General features: G+C 47.4%; 1 protein-coding gene across 1 annotated transcript; it reads left to right on the forward strand.

Moving 5' to 3' along the window:
- The first annotated feature begins 11,257 nt into the window (after nt 1–11,257).
- tmem72 (transmembrane protein 72) lies at nt 11,258–17,616 on the forward strand. Its single transcript, XM_049008450.1, has 5 exons — nt 11,258–12,197; nt 13,894–13,960; nt 14,726–14,797; nt 15,053–15,192; nt 15,301–17,616. Exons 1-5 carry the CDS (start codon nt 12,128–12,130, stop codon nt 15,669–15,671), a joined length of 720 nt encoding a protein of 239 aa, XP_048864407.1. The 5' UTR covers nt 11,258–12,127; the 3' UTR covers nt 15,672–17,616.
- The last annotated feature ends 10 nt before the right edge of the window (nt 17,617–17,626 follow it).

Genomic DNA, 17,626 nt, shown 5'->3' on the forward strand with positions numbered 1-17,626 from the left:
TGCTGGGGGCTCAGTTCAGCTCTGTAGGGGCCGAAGAGCACAAAGCAGAGCAGTTGCTTCCAGTGGCTGCGGGGTTAATGCAAAGACAGGCGTGGCCATCCAGCAGTGAACCTCTGCGCTGTGGGGAGGCGAGTCTGACGGACAGTGTGACATGGGGCAGGTGGCTAGCTGGCCCCTTTGCAATGCCCTGTTAGGCTCGGCGGCCACGCTGAATCTGAGGGCAGGAGCCTTAATCGAGAGCATCTGGCAGAAAGGTATACATGGCTATGGTGGAATGGCTAGCACAATGCCCCTTTCCCTGGAAGATATGCCGGGCGTGGCATGCCGGTGAGTCATGCATACCTCAGAAGGGGCAGCTTAAATTCACTGGGTCACCAGATGCTGTGCTGTGGGTGAGTAAAGGGAAAGTGATTTGAATTAGCTGACTGCCAGTGTTAGGGACACGCTTCCTACATGCTTCCTGACTCACTTCCTCTGGAGTCGTGGCTCAGTGGTGCCCAACCTCTCCAGCAGGGGGCGCAGGTTGTGGCACAATGCATATAAAGGGTCAGCGGCTTTGTCCCTGTCCACTACAGCCACGGAAAAAAACACGGAGACCACAGCACAGTTTTTTCTCTCGTTTATCAATTTAAAGGGTGTGTATTTGTGAATAATGTTTTTTTTTTCAAATTGAAGCCTGGTTCTTCTCGTTGATGAAGGGCTTCATCTTTGCTTTATGGAACTTTAGTCCTGCTTCTAGAAGCCTGGTACAAACGTGTCCTTGCAGTGCACGTCACACCATTAAATGTTTCCCATTGTTTTTGAAGGTCCCTTGATGTCATCCTATGATTCATGAGAACCTGTTGGACAAGCTAACGGTCATCTCTGGCATTAGAAAGTCTCTTCCGCCCTTTACCTATCTGGTTTCAGGTTGTTCCCAGTGTCTCCTGCTTCACTTTATTCTTGTGTACTGCTCTTAGAAATTTTGAACCTGAAGTATCCTGATGCTCAGTGTAGCCTTCTGCCAGCAGAACCAGAATTAAACTGTGATTTAAGAAGGCAAAATTATTTCAAAATATAGAGTGGCCTCTTAATTTTTTCTGAGGCTGTGGTTATAGTCATTGGGCTCTTAAAGGATATAATGTTCCATCAGAAAGGAGGCCAGTCGGAACGCATAGAGAAATGTCCCGGTTTAAATGCAGTTCCATCGCTTTGATGTTCCCCCTTATGTATGAAAGGAATCTGAAACATAGATATGGTTTAGTGCTTTTTTTAATCCTTTCTTTATCTCACTGCAGGGCAGGTTAATTCAAGTTCTGAGAAGCTATCTGTAACAGAGTTTACATTTTTTGTCAAAAAATTTACTTTATACTTCAGCTGTATAGTTTTTGATGGACTTGTGGTGTATATTCATTATGTCCAGTCATGGACGGCTGTGGTACAAGAACCTTTTGAATTATGCATATGAATGTACATACAGAGGGACTACGTGCATGAGGGACTCAGCGCTGTTTATTTTCACGTTTGTGGAGTGATGAAGGCATATTATTGTACAGGCCAGCCACAGCTTTGCTCTTTCCTCCTGGAGGTATGTATGAAGAATGGATTCCAGTCATCAGAACTTGTTGAAGCAGATAAATTTCAATCGTGCCGCAAACCGTTTCGGCACTTTTATGAACCTTCTGTCAAGCGGGCCCGGGCTCTATTGACGTGCTTTGAGGTGCTTGGGGCCTGCGAGGCGTCCCTCGAACCCGCCGCACACCCAGCTGTCTCCCAGTGTCCGCATCACATATGAATACTCCGCATGTCATGCATCATTCATACATCGTACAGCCGCGGCATGAATCACTCACATTGGCCACTTTTGATGCGTGTTTTTCCCAGGCTGTGCTGCAGTCTCTGAATGTGTTTTAAATGCATTGTAAGCATTCAGTCGGTTGCATCATCACTGAGCAGAAGGAGGGACTATATGGGGATCACTAGTAAGCTTTTGGGATTGTGTTTATTCATGGTTGATTGGATGAGTGTGCGGCAGTGTAACACGCCTAATGACAGTCTTCCATCAGGCGGCTGGCTGTAGTTTACGTTGATTTTACTGCTTTCTTCAAGTCCTGACAGGGCCTTCAAAACCCACTAAGCAGTGTGAATGCCCTGCATTTCTCCAGATCACCTCACTTGGCAGAGATATGCACCTTTCCTGTTGACAGCTGTTCTTCTTTTAAGGGTCAGACAGGACTCGGACCCCTGCCTGCCCCAGTCTCATGGTGCCCCAGTCCTCAAGAACACGTGTGCAGCAGAGCCCTGTGTCCGTGACCCGTTAAACAGAGCAGCTTTCAAGTGTGACCAGTGCCCAGACTACACCACAGCAAAGCTTTGAGCATTTCGGGTCTCGAGAGCCGATGAAATGTTGAGGGGCAGCATCCAGCGCACATAAGCATCTCATATACACTCCTGCTAATTGTTATTTTTTCCACTTTAAAATGAAGAATTTGCAAGTAGAAACATCTGGTGTTTTTCGTTTTTTTTTTTCTCACGTTGCCTGAAAGTCCCGCTTTTTTCAGAAGTGCCCCCTTGTGTTACTATGAGAACATTGACAGCACATGTCCAAGGCTGTGTGCTGCAGTGTCTGGGAAAAGGCATTGTGCAATGTGCAAGTATGCACTGAGATTCCAGCACAACATTTCCAGGAAACCACTACTTGGTCTTGTTTACATCTAGTACGATAATCGCAGGCAGTTTGCGGTGGTTGATATCATTATGCACATAATAAAAGAGAGAAATATGACTATGATTTAGTTCCAGATTGTCTACTGATGACTGACACAAGTCACCTGTGAACGCTGTAGACAACTCTGGCATGACCCAAGTGCCAAACGTCATCCATCTGTCCCTGACCAACTGAGCATGTGTGACAGGATCACTGCCGAAGTACCAAGTCAACGAACTCGGTTGTAAAACCATCATATTGTATATAATAAAATGGAATCTGCATTCTGAATTCTAGAATGCTGGAAAGTGGGTGCCCAGTGTAGGCGACCTTCATCAACATAAGATAATAATAATCTTAAACGGTTCCCCGTTCAGCTAGATAATGGAGAGCAGGTCTAATCTGAAGCAAAGTCGGCGAGTAGGAGGCTACCGACGCAACCCGGCTGTTTTCCGTTATCTGAATCTTGAACGTGACTCGTTAAATTGTAAATCGGCTCCTCCTGATTTGGCGGGAGAGAGCGGGGCGACGGTGATGGTGACGAGGGGCAGGAAGGCTGCCGCAGCTCCCAGAGGGAAGCTCCTCCTGAACCTCCACAGTGTGACTCTTATTAACAGCACATAAAACAGCAAGATGGATGACTCAGCAGAGAGAGATGTGTGATTATTTCAGCGGCCCACAGGGGGCTCTGCTAGAAGTGTCGGGCGGGTGGGGGGGAGAGTGCGAAGAGATTTCTAGAAGAACACAAGTTGGGAAGCAATTGGAACAACATGCAGAGAGCATGCGGGCCTGCAGCCGTGAAGGGTCCCTGTAGGACAGGCTACAGGAGTCCGGCAGATACCTTCCAGCACACGCGGTTCCCAGGCTGATATCCCGCCAAGCTGGGCCTCACTTTTTCATCATATTACTTTTGGCTGAGTCCACACTCATTTCCATCAGGATAATAAGTATTTAAAGAGTGGGAGGCAGGCTGGTTTGTTTCTAAGCACCGCTGGCGCCCTTGTTGGCAGACTGCAGAGGTCGTCGACAAGGTCTTGAAAACAATACAGGGACAGAATCCTCTCATGGCGTTGACTGTGATGAAGGACATTTAATTCAAAGTTAGATAGGAAACAGTGAGACTGTTTGTGTGTGTGGGGGGTCTTTTTTGGGCTTACGATGTTTGCAAAACCATCACAAAACATTTCATTTATAGGAATACCTGAAATCACTATATTGCTCAAAGTCCACCTTTAGATCATACATGGATGATCAGTTCCAGCTGTAGCAGCCTGCAGCCTCCTGAGAAGCATCCAAGAAGGGGCAGCGTGTGGTGAATGGGAGCCAAATGTGAGCAAAGCACCAATCACCATCATGCTTTATTCAGCGTCAACAGAAAGCACCAGTCACCATCATGCTTCATTTGGCAGCAGTAGAAAAAAAACAATCACCATCATGCTTCATTTGGTAGCCTCAGGAAAGCACCAGTCACCACCATGCTTCATTCGGCATCAATTGGAATGCCCCAGTCACCACCATGCTTCATTCATCGTCAACAGAAAGCACCAGTCACCAACCTGCTTCATTTGGCATCATCAGGAAAGCACCAGTCATCATCATGCTTCATTCAGCATCAGTTGGAATGCCCCAGGCACCACCATGCTTCATCTGGCAGCATCAGGAAAGCACCTATCACCATCATGCTTCATTCAGCATCAACACGAATCCACCAATCACCATGATGCTTCAATCAGCACCTTCACGAAAACAGCACTCACTATCACACTTCATTCAGTGTCATCAAGAAAGCACCCATCATTATCTGTATTTATTCAGTACCATCAGGAAAGCACCATTTACCCACACATGCTATTCAGCATCTTCAAGAAAGCAGCAATCACCATTACATTACATTCAGCATCTTCAGTAAAGCAACAATCACAATCAATTATCAGTAAAAAGACAATCATCATTCTTCTCAACCAGTCGCTGGTCTTTATATGCTCTTTGTTTCTAAAACAGAGCTTTGTTCCATACACATTCCAGCTGTGTATGTAAGCAATTTAGGCATGCATTGAATTCTTTGGATCTGCACTGATGTGATGCCTGCACAACGCTCAAATGCATGAAACTACGTCATCCATCAGGGAACCATGACAGTAAATATACACCAGAGTTTCGCTGCCAGTCAACCAGATATAAAACATGTAAGAGCATCATAATAATCTGTGCATCTGCTCCATCTTGCAATGAACATTCTGGAAGGTGTACTTCGTTACAGATTCATCTGGCTCCCAAAGTTTGTAAACAGGCTCATAAAGACCTGATTATGTCAAATCAGCCACAAATAGACATCAATCTTCAACATGTATGGTCGTCTACATCCCTCTAATAGCCACACAGATAACTCACCACACAATTCGCACAGCATGATTAAGAGAAGGAAATCGGTTCACAAACTTTCGTAAGATTAACTGTGGGCAGCTTCATGTCCGGCATCCTAGCCAAGGATGGATGTTCATTTTTTTCATACTTTGGCTTCTAAGTCAATTGCTCAAGAACTAGAGCTTTTGCTGGAATAATCCGGCCTGCATGCTGGTGGTTTTGTTCTTCTTCTTATGTCACATCTGCTATTTGTTTCACTGGCTGTGCTCATTTATGGAGAAGATGGGGATTTAACTTTGATGCTGTTCTGTTTAGCAGCTTTTAATGGAATCCCACTCATGAGAGTGGATGGGTCTGGATCCTGTCCAAGAAAAGATGATTTCCCAGAGACGCTGTGCATCAGACATATCCCCTTGTGTCTCTAAGAGGCTCCTCAGTCATACAAACGTGGGCCGGATGTGAACATCCATGTTATCGGCTGCCATCTTTCCAACATCCGCTTCCCAGGTGCTTTATCAGATTTACACATAAATCGGCCTTAGTACTGTGCACAAAGGCGCACTTGTGTGAGTGTAAAACGCTCATTGTTCCTCCCTCATGCCTTAATGGGGGGGCTGTTTGCGTGGGGCGGACAAAGTTGGTATGAGGAATTAAGGTGAAATATCACTGCAGACAAGTGGGCCCATCGAAGGTCACAGCACCTCCCGCTCTGCTGAGGTTAAACGTCCGAGTAGACGGGGCTCCACCCCTCCCTCGCTGCGATTTATAGTCGCTTTTGTGCCACCCTGAGCCAGGCATGTCTCTGCAGTCCCGAAGTTCAGGCTTCGTTCTTTGTGGAGATGTCCTAATGAAACACGGCAGAACTGGGTGACATGCTTCCCCTGGAAAACCCTGAAGCCTGCTGCTGTCCCAAACGACCTCTCTGCCTGGCTTTCTAGTCTACGGCGTAGTGGGTCTGGAAGGATTTACCCTCCTCCCTGCTCCTTCATTGTGCTTCTGATGAACGGTGCTTCAAATTGAAGCAAACTCCAATCGCTGGTAAAGGATTTCCTTCAGTTCGCTGTCATGTGTTCAGCCAGTTTAACCAACCACCCCCCCCCCCCCCATCAGAAGTGAGGTCAATAACTGTTTAAGCAGCATCTGTAGAGAGGGTACAAAATGCCGCTTGGTGTAGCCAAAAGCGGTTTCGCCGAGTCTTATCTACTTTGTCAGGTTGTCATGAGCAGAACCAGCCCCTCTCTCTCCATTAATATAAATGGAAATCATTCACTGGAATGTGCACCCAGCTTCTCGCTGGCTTCCGTCAGAAGGCAGATGCGGGGCGGTGCCTCCTGATGCTGGTCTGAGGAACAGCCTCAGTTAAGTAATTGAGGGCTAAAACCTTAGGATTAAATGGGCTGTGAGCTGCTGAATGGTGAACGTGCGTAGATTCCCCCTGGCTCCCCGGCGAAGACACCTGTGTGTTTGCCGACAGGCCTGACGTAAGGTACCCTGAGAGAGGCACAGGGTCCCCGTACCGCCAGCAGCCGATTGCGCAAGAGATTAAAGCTACACCTCCTGCCCCCAGCCCTGCCCCTCCTCTCCCCCGACCTCATCTGCATAGCTCCTGTCACCACTAGAGGACACTCAGTGGCCTTGGCTGGATACAGGAGGCCTTCTATTGCACAACATCTTATAAATCAAAATTTTATAACCTACAGCGAATTCTTTGTTCTTGAATAGGATGTCTATTGGGAAAGTTCACCAAACTTGCATGCAGTTCATTTTTGCAGTGTATTCTGGGTAGAAATGGAGGTAGGGAGCTGCAGACAGCTCCACCCCGAAAACAAATGTGTTCCTTCTGTGTCTAAGCGCACACATAATGTAGAGCATGAGTTTCACCACGGGGTGCATAAATCTTGCGGGCATGCGCTCCCTGGCCATAGCTGGCATGGCGGCATCCCAGGCTCATTACTGCTGAAAAGTCACTTTCATCACATGGTGTTAATTACAGACAGACTGTCTCATGCTGCCTCCCAACACTTCTCTGAGATGCTGCCGGGCCACGTGTGACCTCCCGCGGGGCTGCTTTCAGTGTCCAATGTGGACTTCCTGCCCCTTGGGATGGTCGGTCTGGCTGCCATCCAGTGCCAGGTTCACAACTAAATTCCCCAAGGATGCTCAATATTAATCTGAGGATGCTGTGTACCAATAGGCACCCTCTCAAACCTGGGTCCACTGCCATTAACGCCCGGATCACCATCCCTCAGCTTAATCCACAGATAAACCACCTGTGCATTGCGCTCTTGTGGTGCTGGGCCTGTCTGCAGGAGCACTGTAAAGGGGGGGTGGGCTGGTTACGACAATTAAAACAAGGACCCCTAAGCATCAGGAGCCCTAAAAAATGTGGATCATAATTTTGACTGGTCTGGGTTGGGGGCCCAATATGACATGCTTTTATGGGGCCCATCATCTTTAGTGGCGCCCCTGCCTGCAGTGTTTGGACCCCACGCGTCGTTGCACATTCATTTAGTGGGGGCCCTGTGGGGTATGTCAAGCCCCTGCACTCCTCTGTGAGAGACCCCGAGGTTCTACATGCCTTCCCCTGCACTTCCTCTATGTGTATGTGTGTCTGTGTGTGTGCGTCTGTGTGTGCGTCAGTGTCTGTGTGTGTGCTCGAATGAGAACAGCTTGTTCTTTATTATCCGTGTGGTTCTTACGTAAAGAGTAAGTGTCGGTGCCATGGACTTATTAAAAAAACAACAAACAAAGATAAAAAAAACATCAGTCATATTACTGCAGGTAGACTGAACCTGGCCAGACATCAGATGAGGGAACTATTAACCAGAGAACAAACCAGATCAGCAAAACGACAGCAGCAATTTGGAGGTTCACCAAAGTCACATTCCGTGAAAAATAGTCCTTACCATCAATCACGTCAGATAAGTGTTTGAAAGGATTTGAAAACTCATATATGAAATGTTTAGTGACTCATTTGTTTGTTCTACCAGTAAGAGGCACAGTTGCGTCATGCTTGGTGTTTTGTTTTGTCCGGCATACATTTGAATTGCAAAGCCATAAAAAGCAGGAGAAGCTTGTGACTTCATTTGCCCAGCTGTTGCACACACATAATTTTCAATAGACTCCTGCTTGAAGGTGACGATGAAGCGCAATGTGGCCTGACAGCGGCATCCTCCCTGAGATCCAGGTTGGCCTGGTGCACAGGGCAAGCGGGTCGGGCTCTTCCGTCATCTAGAGTGACTGAAACAGGCAGAGGTCCTCGCGCACAGCTATGTTGGAGCGAGTAGGCTGAGCTAATGGCTTCAGACTGTCACCTGGGTCTCGCCATTCGTGCAGGTGACAGCAATACACGAGCATTTATGTGAAGCGAGTCCCCCCTCCACCCTCCGGCTGTAACATCGCTTTGCTTTGACGAACAAGGACAGCACCTGTACTCTCCTCCACTGTCCTTCATGCTCATATTTCACTTTGGCCACTAGGTGGCACTGCTGAGTAGCAGGTCAGTGCCACCCCCACACCATTCCTCTGCAAATTACTGCAGGAAATGCCTGATCCGACACCCTAATCCAGCCCGGCAGACCGCCTGGGGGTTATATATGTCCTAATGCTTTTCTTATGTGCTTACTGCTGGGCTCTCCATTCTCAACCCTCATTACTGAATCTGCAGTCCAGTTTATTAAAGATATTCCAGCATTTTGATGTTGCGTAACAGCAAAATGCTGTGAAACACATCTTTTCCTCCTATGTCATCTACAGCAGACACAGGTATGGATAACTTCTACAGCAAGCATGGTCCAGTGAAATCCCCTGGAGAAATATTAATATTCCCCTTGTCGGGGGGGCGTTCTTGTTTTAGACACAGATGGAGATTGTCTACAGAGGTTACACTGACCAGGACCCGCTGGGGCACAGACCTGCATGCAGTTAAAAATGTAAATTATACATGCACTCAGTTTACCGCTTGTGTTTTGAAGAAGCCGGGCTTATTTGTGAAACGTCCGTATGTCATTGACGCAGGTTTCGAAGCTGAAAGTGATGATTCCAGCAAAAGCAACTGGCACAGTGAGCATGATTATACATGTCGTTCACATCCCGGGGGAGGTGGGGTGTAACTCCCGCTGAGGTGAGAGTCGGACTTTAGCCAGGAAAGGTCTTCCCTCATATTATCATGGTTATTTGGTTACATTCTGCTGCACCTGGATTCAGTATCCAGCCAAAATGCAAAGTGTAGACTAGCATGATGCACCCTGTGACATCATGGCCCCTTTCAGTGAAAAATAGCATTAAAGTTCAAGCTCAAGGGAGGGCATGAATGTGAGCACATGTCAGAAACGAAGCTCATATGTGGCCACTTGTGATCTGCTTTGGCTGGGGAGAGTCTTGCAGTGTGTCTAGAACATGCAGTCGATCTTATTTGGGCAGCTGGCTTCCAGCTCCTACATCACTGGCCTGATCCCCCAGCTCCCGCATGACAGGCCTGATCCCCCAGCTCCCGCATGACAGGCCTGATACCCCAGCTTGTACATTACAGGCCTGATCCCCCAGCTTGTACATTACAGGCCTGATCCCCCAGCTCCCGCATGACAGGCCTGATCCCCCAGCTCAAACATCACAGGCCTGATCCCCCAGCTCAAACATCACAGGCCTGATCCCCCAGCTCCCGCATGACAGGCCTGATCCCCCAGCTCCCGCATGACAGGCCTGATCCCCCAGCTCCCGCATGACAGGCCTGATCCCCCAGCTCCCGCATGACAGGCCTGATCCCCCAGCTCCCGCATGACAGGCCTGATCCCCCAGCTCCCGCATAACAGGCCTGATCCCCCAGCTCCTTCTTCACTTTGATGAGTTGCTTTTTCTGCAGTGATGACTGTGAGTCGTGCAGTGGCACCAACAATGATGCAGATGGGTCAGGGTGTTCTGCTGGCACCTCAAGCACACTGGTACTGGGTGTCTTTCTGTACCTATGAGCAGTTCCTCTTCAGTGTGTCAGTGACAAATATTGACCTGGCAGGAGGCCACAGGCATGAGGGGCTGATGTGCACTACAGACCAGAGGTGTCGAGGTGGATTTTTTTTTTTTAATGAACAATACACTGCTTTGTCAAAATTTTATTGCAAGAAAATATCGGAAAAACGTAAAACAAATGTAACTGATTGGTTTTCAGTATTTTATAGCTTGTTCTAAAACATTGTTTAGTTATAAAGGCTGAAACTATTGGTTTTGAAGACTTCATGAAGTCTGTTTTTTGTGCTTTATCATTCATTTTGTTTTGGAATTCTATTTACTAATGTCAGACCTTGATTTGCTCTTCGCCTCTCTTAATGGTATCTTAAGTAACTAAACGCTAGCCACTTGTCTGCCTTGTCCCAGATCATGTTGAGAAAGGTTTCAATCTTCTGTTATACTGTGTCACAACTGATAAGTGAGAATTTTTGGTAAATATTTCTTTGTGTTTGCGATGGCTAGAAAGGCACCGCTAACAACTGTACAGAGAACAATTAAATGTTTCTAAGCATGGAGGGACCTACTGTTTACAGAGGCTGACATGAAGGTTGACAGGAAGCAACAGTGACATGAAGATGATGCGAAAGGCTCAACATTGACATTTTTTGACGTGCAAAAGAACTCGGAAGATGAGTGCTCGAGATCTGAGGGCTGCGATTAATGCGAACAGAAGGTACCCAGTATCTTTTAATACAGTCAAGCAAAGACTGAGAGCAGCTGGACTGCATGGTCGAGTTGCTGCCATAAAACCTTTTCTTTGCGGTGTTAACAAGAGGCTACTATGGGCCAAGCAACACAAACACCGGAGTGTTCAAGACTGGGAGCGGAGCTTGTGGGAAGACAAAAGTAAATTTCAGTTTATGTGAAACGGTGAGGGGTGGGGGGGGGGGGGGGGGGGGGGGGGAGCGCAAGCACAGAATGTGCTGTTCCTTCAGTGAAACATAGAGGTGAATCAGTGACGGAATGGGGGTCTGTTGGGGAGGAAGGTCTACAGACTTAGTCCCAATTAAAGGGATTATGAAAAGGAAAATTATCACTCAGTTCTTCACCGTCACACAGTTCCTTCTGGTATTGGACAAAATTTCATTCTATAACTGGATAATGATCCCAAGCCAAATTATATCCAGTCCAAAGAAAAGCAAGAAGGTCTGAGAATTTTTTTTTAGCCCCCCCAGTCTCCAGATCCTTCTCCCATTGAGCTCACAAGGGGCAAGTTGGACCGACAAGTTCGGAATGAGCGTCCTGCGAATGAAACAGAACTGTTTGCATGCTTGAAAAGGTGCTGGGGGCGTTTGGACACAATAAACTTCCAAAAATTGCTGGAAAGGATTAAGCGAATCTATGCTGCAGTGATAAAAGCAAAGGGTGGTTATTTTGATAATACTTAGCCACTCGCATTCATTAAATCACATTGACAATGTATATTGTTATATTACACTTCAAAACCAGTCACATTTGTTTTAAGTATTTCTAATATTTTGTTGTAACAAAAGTTTGAAAAAGCAGGGTATCATTTATTTTTTGCTGTGGCCTGTACTGTAACCCACGTGAGTTCTGCCATTGTGTTCAGTCTGTGAGTATAATCCCCCCACCCCAGGCGCAGGCTGACGTGAAACAACAGCTCCAGTTTGTGATCATTCTCTCTCTCTCGGTCAGTTGGGCATTTTTTTGCTTCCAGGGGGCAAATTATTTTTCTGCTGCATTCCTGGGCACATACTGCAGATTTAATAACCATACAACAATCACACAATAAATACAATGCCACAAAAAATATGGAGAATTTTTTTTTTAATCAACAGGATTAAAATGTGAAGCAGTACCTTTCATAAGTTAATTGCAGGCTCCTAAAACCCCTGAACGTCTCTGTTCACACGAGCTCTATGTTGCGGTCGGAGGTGACGGAAAGTCGACGGGCTGCAGCCAAACGCAGGCAGGATTAGCCGTCGCCAGGCTTCTTGTGTCTAGGGTGGGGGCATCGAGATTTGGCCCCCGCCAGTCCTTCTGTGCCTCTTTGCGATGGGATTAAACTGTGCTGAATCGAAGGCCGCCATTAGCCAGCGTACTGGCTAGACGATGGGGTCTTCTGTGCTCTGGGTTCTGCTGGAGTGTATCTGCAGGGTGCTCGGCGTTGCCACGGCGGCAGGTAACCTTCCTAACTGCTGGGTATCAGATCAGAGGCTTTTCGTTACGGTTCCCGGCACTTTAAACTAGGGTGACCATATTGTGCCCTGCAGAAAAGAGGTAACCAGGAGCAGGGTGTTAAAAGAGGCGTCAAAGCAACGCAAATATGCTTGAAAAAGTATTCTGAGTATAGAAATCAAATTTGTACACAAAACTAAGAGAAAACCTGGAAATTTCATGCATTTTAGGTCCCAAAAAAGAGGACGAGTCTGTGGTCACCCTGTTTAAATGCATCTGCCTCCATAGTTATGCGAAAACCAAGCTGGACATGTATACGCATGGGAAATTACTGCCTAATTTTTGTTATCATCAATAAGAAGTGAGTGCACAGAATTCAGTTTTAGTAGTTTGGTGGGATCCTTTTCAATGTAGCCTGTATATGTGGAGTAAATGTTAGGACAAGGTCACAGGGAGGACGTTAGGTATTTGTATTTATTTGTATTTATTGCGCTCACTGCTCTGATAGAAGCCCGGTCTCCATGGCGATACCATAAGTCATAACATTATATTATGGAGAGCACTGACACTTTAGGGGGGGAGGGGTCTGGCAGAGGGTGCTCTGCCTCCCCCCTGTTACTGGTCTGGTCCCCAGAGTGCATCACTCCCTCCTGCGGCCTTCCTCTCCACACATCCCCCTGCAAGACAGACAGACAGTGTGGGAGTCGGAATGATTTAAGGCAGCCCTGAGGCTGTGCGTATCTAATATGTAATCATGTGAGATGCTGTACGCTGAATGCCTTTGACTACCTTAACGTATCGAGTTTCACGTAGATCAGAGGCGTATGCAGGACCGGCAGGCTAATAAGAAGCTGTAGCGTGGGTCAGACCAGAAGTGCTGCAAGCTTGCAGAGTGCATGAAGAAATCAGCCCTGGGAAATTCAGAAAGGGCAGAGTGCAGTGTGCAGGGCTCCTGGCCCTCTGCCGTTTCTGTGGAAGCTCTTAAAACCACACTAAGTACGCACATTGCGTAACTGCATTTTTTTTGTGTGTATGTGCGCCTTACAAATAAACCGATAAACACGTACCACATGTTAGCCCAGTGGTAGGCCTGTTATTCTCACAGCCGTGGCGCTCAGTGACAGCCTGGTTTGATGCTTCAGCAAAGTTCCAGCGAATAAGATGCTTCAAAACGCTCCAAACAAACGACTGGCTCTGTGAGGCATGAAAGTGTGTAAAGTGTGTTTCAGTCGTCAGCTGCCTTTGTGGCTGGCATTAAATTACTTTTGTAGGCATTGAGAAATCTGAAAGTTATATAGTAAAGAAAGAAAATAAAGGAAAAAATGTTTATTAGTTATGGAAAAGTTTGAATACATCTTCACCCAAATACATCCTGGTGTACAAAAAGTCTTACATCGACATATTTGATATTGGGGGACACAAATGAATGATGTAAATAATGTAAATTCTTAGGTCTGTTATTTTATTGGGTGGGGGGGGGGTGGTAGGTACAAATCCCCCCTGGACCATTGCCCCTGCTTGAAGGTGAGTGTACACGCTGACCCCTAGAGGCTGACAGTGTGACTGCATTTGCCCATCAGCATTCCACATTCATCAGGCTGTTGTACTGTCACATATAAATTGCAAGTTAAACTGGCAGGAGTAAAAAGCCAGTGAAATGTGTAGCTGCTGACACATCTTGCTGCCTAATCCATACCCAGTGCTGTGTGCGGTGGGGATCGAGACCTTGAACCAAGGAAAATTCCAGAACCTGGCTGTGTACCTCCTGTAAGTACCCCAGAACTGCTGCCTCAATTGCAAACAACACCACCCACTTTCTGCCCCTCTTCCGAATAATTGACATCCACTTTAACTACAAAACCTATGGGATTTCTCACATAGCTAACAGAAGCAAAGCTTTAAAGACCTTTAGGTGTGGAAATGGGGGTCCTTTCATGGCCTTGAGCAGGACCATTATCGCTGGCCTTCAGAAATGCGCCTGTCAGCTTCCTGTCTTCCCTGGCACACGACGCACGCTCCCTGCCTGCAGGCAAGCTCAGGATATGAGGCTGAATGTAAGAGAAAATAATGAGGGGTTTACAGGCCGATTATGGTGTTTAAAACGACAGGTAGGTGCTCTGTGTTGTGTGAGGGGATTGTTTTAAGGTTATAAAGACTTTTGGTGTGAGCCTTTTGGCTACGGGGTGTTTTGGAGAGAATTGGCCCGATAAGGGCTCGGAGCTCGCAGGACACCCGTCAACCATGCCCCCCCCCCCCACACACACACACACACACACACCCACCCTGTAAACATTGTAAAAGTACCAAAGTCCCTACTATCGCTCAGTTTAAATAAATAAACTCATTAAGTAAGTGTCCTCATTAAGGCATGCACTGCTTACATATTTAACATGATCAATAACTCACTTAAGTAATGCAGGCTTTTCTTTAAGCAATGAGACCTCAAATTAACACTGAAATGCATAGCAGGTCACATCAGCAGGCTCATTGCTTCTCTGCCGTACTCAGATCAGCCCTGCCTTGTCCCCGTAGAGTATCGTCCGGGGGCGTGTCTGTACTGGAGGTGTCCTACTTCGTCGACAGTCTCCTGGTGACATGCCTGCCGTGAGTACGGAGCGTAAGGACTGCTGGGGAGTGAGCCTGGTCCGGTGCAGCACAGGCTTGTTTTTTTACCCTCATTTATGCTCTTTGACATTTTTATTGACGTTATTTTTTTGAGTTTTTTTGTGTTCTCACCTTGAATGTTATTATTGACGAAGTTCAAGGTTTGCTCCAGCAGAGGGCGCCAAATCACAACTTTTTTTAATCGCTCTCACGTCGAGAGGTGAACGCTCATCTGCCGCTGTGCTGTCCCTCCAGCTGCCCTCCGAAGTGGATTGTCTTTGTTTTGTGGAAGAAGCTGTCAAACCTTGGAGGCTTCCAGAAGTTTCTCTATTACACCATAATGGCGGTGGTGTGTTTTTTGCACCCAGTGCTTGCGTGGCATGCAGTCATCCCAGGTATGATCCCTCACTCTCCATGGAGCCAAAGTGCCCATGGCAACGCCTGACCAGGGAACATGCCAACTAGGTGAAATGTCCCAGCAGCCTTTGCATGTGTCATTCCAGGGACCATGTTGCTGGTTACCGGCGTGGCCTACTTCATCCTGAGCAGAAACAAAACGTCAGCAAAGGCGGGCAGCAACCCCGAGACCTGTGACCCAGACACCAGGGCTGTGGGGCCTTCCTACTCCATACTCCATCTGGCAGGAGGCAGAAGGCCCATGTTATTGCCATATTGGGAGCGGGAGGCCAAAGACGGCTCACAGGCCGAGGCGGGAGTCACTGGAAGGGCATTGGGACGGGGATCCCGCGGGGTGCTCGATCACCAGTGCTCCAGAGAGAGCGAGACCGGTGACACGCAGGAGGATATAGAGATGCAGGAGTACGAGGAGACAGAGCAGGAGACCTCGGACAAGGCCCCCATGGTCAGAATGTGATGGGGAGCTGGTCAGTGCCGTAAGCCTGAAACACTCAGCCTGGGGAAGGCGTCTCCGTGTCACTACACGCGAGAGGCCTTAATTCTGTGGAATGAGAGTTCCTGTAAAATGACCCCTCCAGGGCAAACGCTGAGTAAGAGCTGGCAGCCGTCCAACGTTTGCTGAGAGCACCATGATATTCATTAAGTAAATTGTCACCTTTTCAGGTTCTGGCTGACAGATCACAATCTGCCCTTGAGCAACACAGAAATTAACTCTTCTACTGTGTTTAGGAATGAATAGCACACATGTTTAATGAAATAATTAAGCTTTGAAGGTAATAAATCCATGTAAACATCATGTGCAAGAGCCTTTTGATGGAGGAGACAGCATCACGCCACATGGTGGTGGACTGGGGAAGCGTGGCTCAGTCTGGTATGTGGGCGTGTACTGGCTCGCTGATACGTGGGCGGGGTCACGGCAGAGGACCTGGTAAGGAGGAGGCTGCCAATGAGCTGCCAGCGCAGCCTTCCCATCAGCCTCTTCTCAGCCAGAAGAAAAGACAGCTAATGCTGCGTTCCATGTGAACTCCTAGTTCCTAGTTGGAAATTTGGACTGGAACACCCCTGAAGTTAGAATTTCCAACTCATGAACTGGGAGGAATTTACACAACTCCGAGCTCAGAATTCAAGATGGCTGCGCCCTTTACCAACAGAAATTAAAACTGTAGTTCTATACTGTTTATTAGTACTTACGTCATGTAATGTGTTGTTATCAACTGATATTGCTAACAGTGGCTAACAATTAACTGGGCTAGAACAAGCAGGATTTCTTGCTTAGCCGGATAATTCGTCAGATTTAAGGTAGTCTGGGCTAAATATAAGTGAACGAAGAAAAGACCCATTTAAACTAAAGTAAATTAACCTAAGCAAAAAAAACTACTTACTTTTTTTAAACAGGTCCTTGGTATTGCTAAATGGTTTTCTAGCTTGCTGTACTGGAATGCAGTTAGCTTGTTTGTGATGTCATTCCCAGTTACGAGTTCCAACCTCCGAGGTAAATGGAACGCAATGTTAGGCACAGAGCCAGCGAGAGGAGTTAAGCAGTCATGTTCATCATGTCTGAGTGCCACTGTGGTTTTTGTTGTTATTGTTGTTCTTGCTGCTGTTGCTGCAGCCCTGTACTGTATAAGTGATGATGGATGGATGGATGGATGGATGCTGTCTGTACCACTACCATGACTGTTTCTGACTGTAGCTCTGTGATTAGCTGCTGCTGTCCTGAAGGGGGCTGGGGGGGGTCACACTGCTGTATCTGTTGAGAGTGACGGACACCTGCTTCTTCTGGCCGGTTGCTTAGCTACAGACACCGGCATGGTACAGCAGACAGGTCCGAGGGGACAAGGCGGGGGCCTTCCAAGGCCGCGCGCGTGCTGCATGGCCAGAGGGCCCTTTGCGTGTGCTGGCCCCTGAGGAGGGACCCCGGCACAGGGACATCGGCATGGCATCGGTGTACCACCAGCCGCACGGGGGCGAGATGCCTGCACTGAGTGCCGTCCTGCGTACGTGGATCGGCCCATGTGTGCCCAACAGGATGCTCCGCTTTCCGTCCACAGCAGTAATGCCATAATTACATCCTCTGAGGCTGATGCAGTGTTTTCCGGCGAGGTATTGTCCCAGTTTCCTCAGATGACATGAGCCCAGCTTTTGCCGGTTATTTGTTTACCCAGATGTCATGCCCACAGTCTTCAGGGACAAGGTGGGAGATGTAAAAAACAAGCCAGAGCTTAACTAGTCTGCCCTACATTACCGTTATTTATCTTATGTTTACATGTGCTTATCTTAGCCAAAGACCCAATGCACTTCAGTAATTCATTTATGACGCAAAGCTTTTCATAATTGGTTGTGTTATCAGCATAGAGTCAACTTTATTTCAAATTAGCAGGTTACATATCACTTTATTTCATTAGAGACGTA

This window comes from Brienomyrus brachyistius, chromosome 3, assembly GCF_023856365.1.
Source record: "Brienomyrus brachyistius isolate T26 chromosome 3, BBRACH_0.4, whole genome shotgun sequence".
Classification (NCBI taxonomy): domain Eukaryota; kingdom Metazoa; phylum Chordata; class Actinopteri; order Osteoglossiformes; family Mormyridae; genus Brienomyrus; species Brienomyrus brachyistius.

Excerpts from the sequence above, each read along its gene's own strand:
- tmem72 (XM_049008450.1), top strand. The coding sequence starts at position 12,128 with ATGGGGTCTTCTGTGCTCTGGGTTCTGCTGGAGTGTATCTGCAGGGTG. Across the intron at positions 13,961-14,725 it reads AACCTGGCTGTGTACCTCCT|AGTATCGTCCGGGGGCGTGT; the intron begins GTAAGTACCCCA and ends TTGTCCCCGTAG. Across the intron at positions 14,798-15,052 it reads CTCCTGGTGACATGCCTGCC|CTGCCCTCCGAAGTGGATTG; the intron begins GTGAGTACGGAG and ends CTGTCCCTCCAG.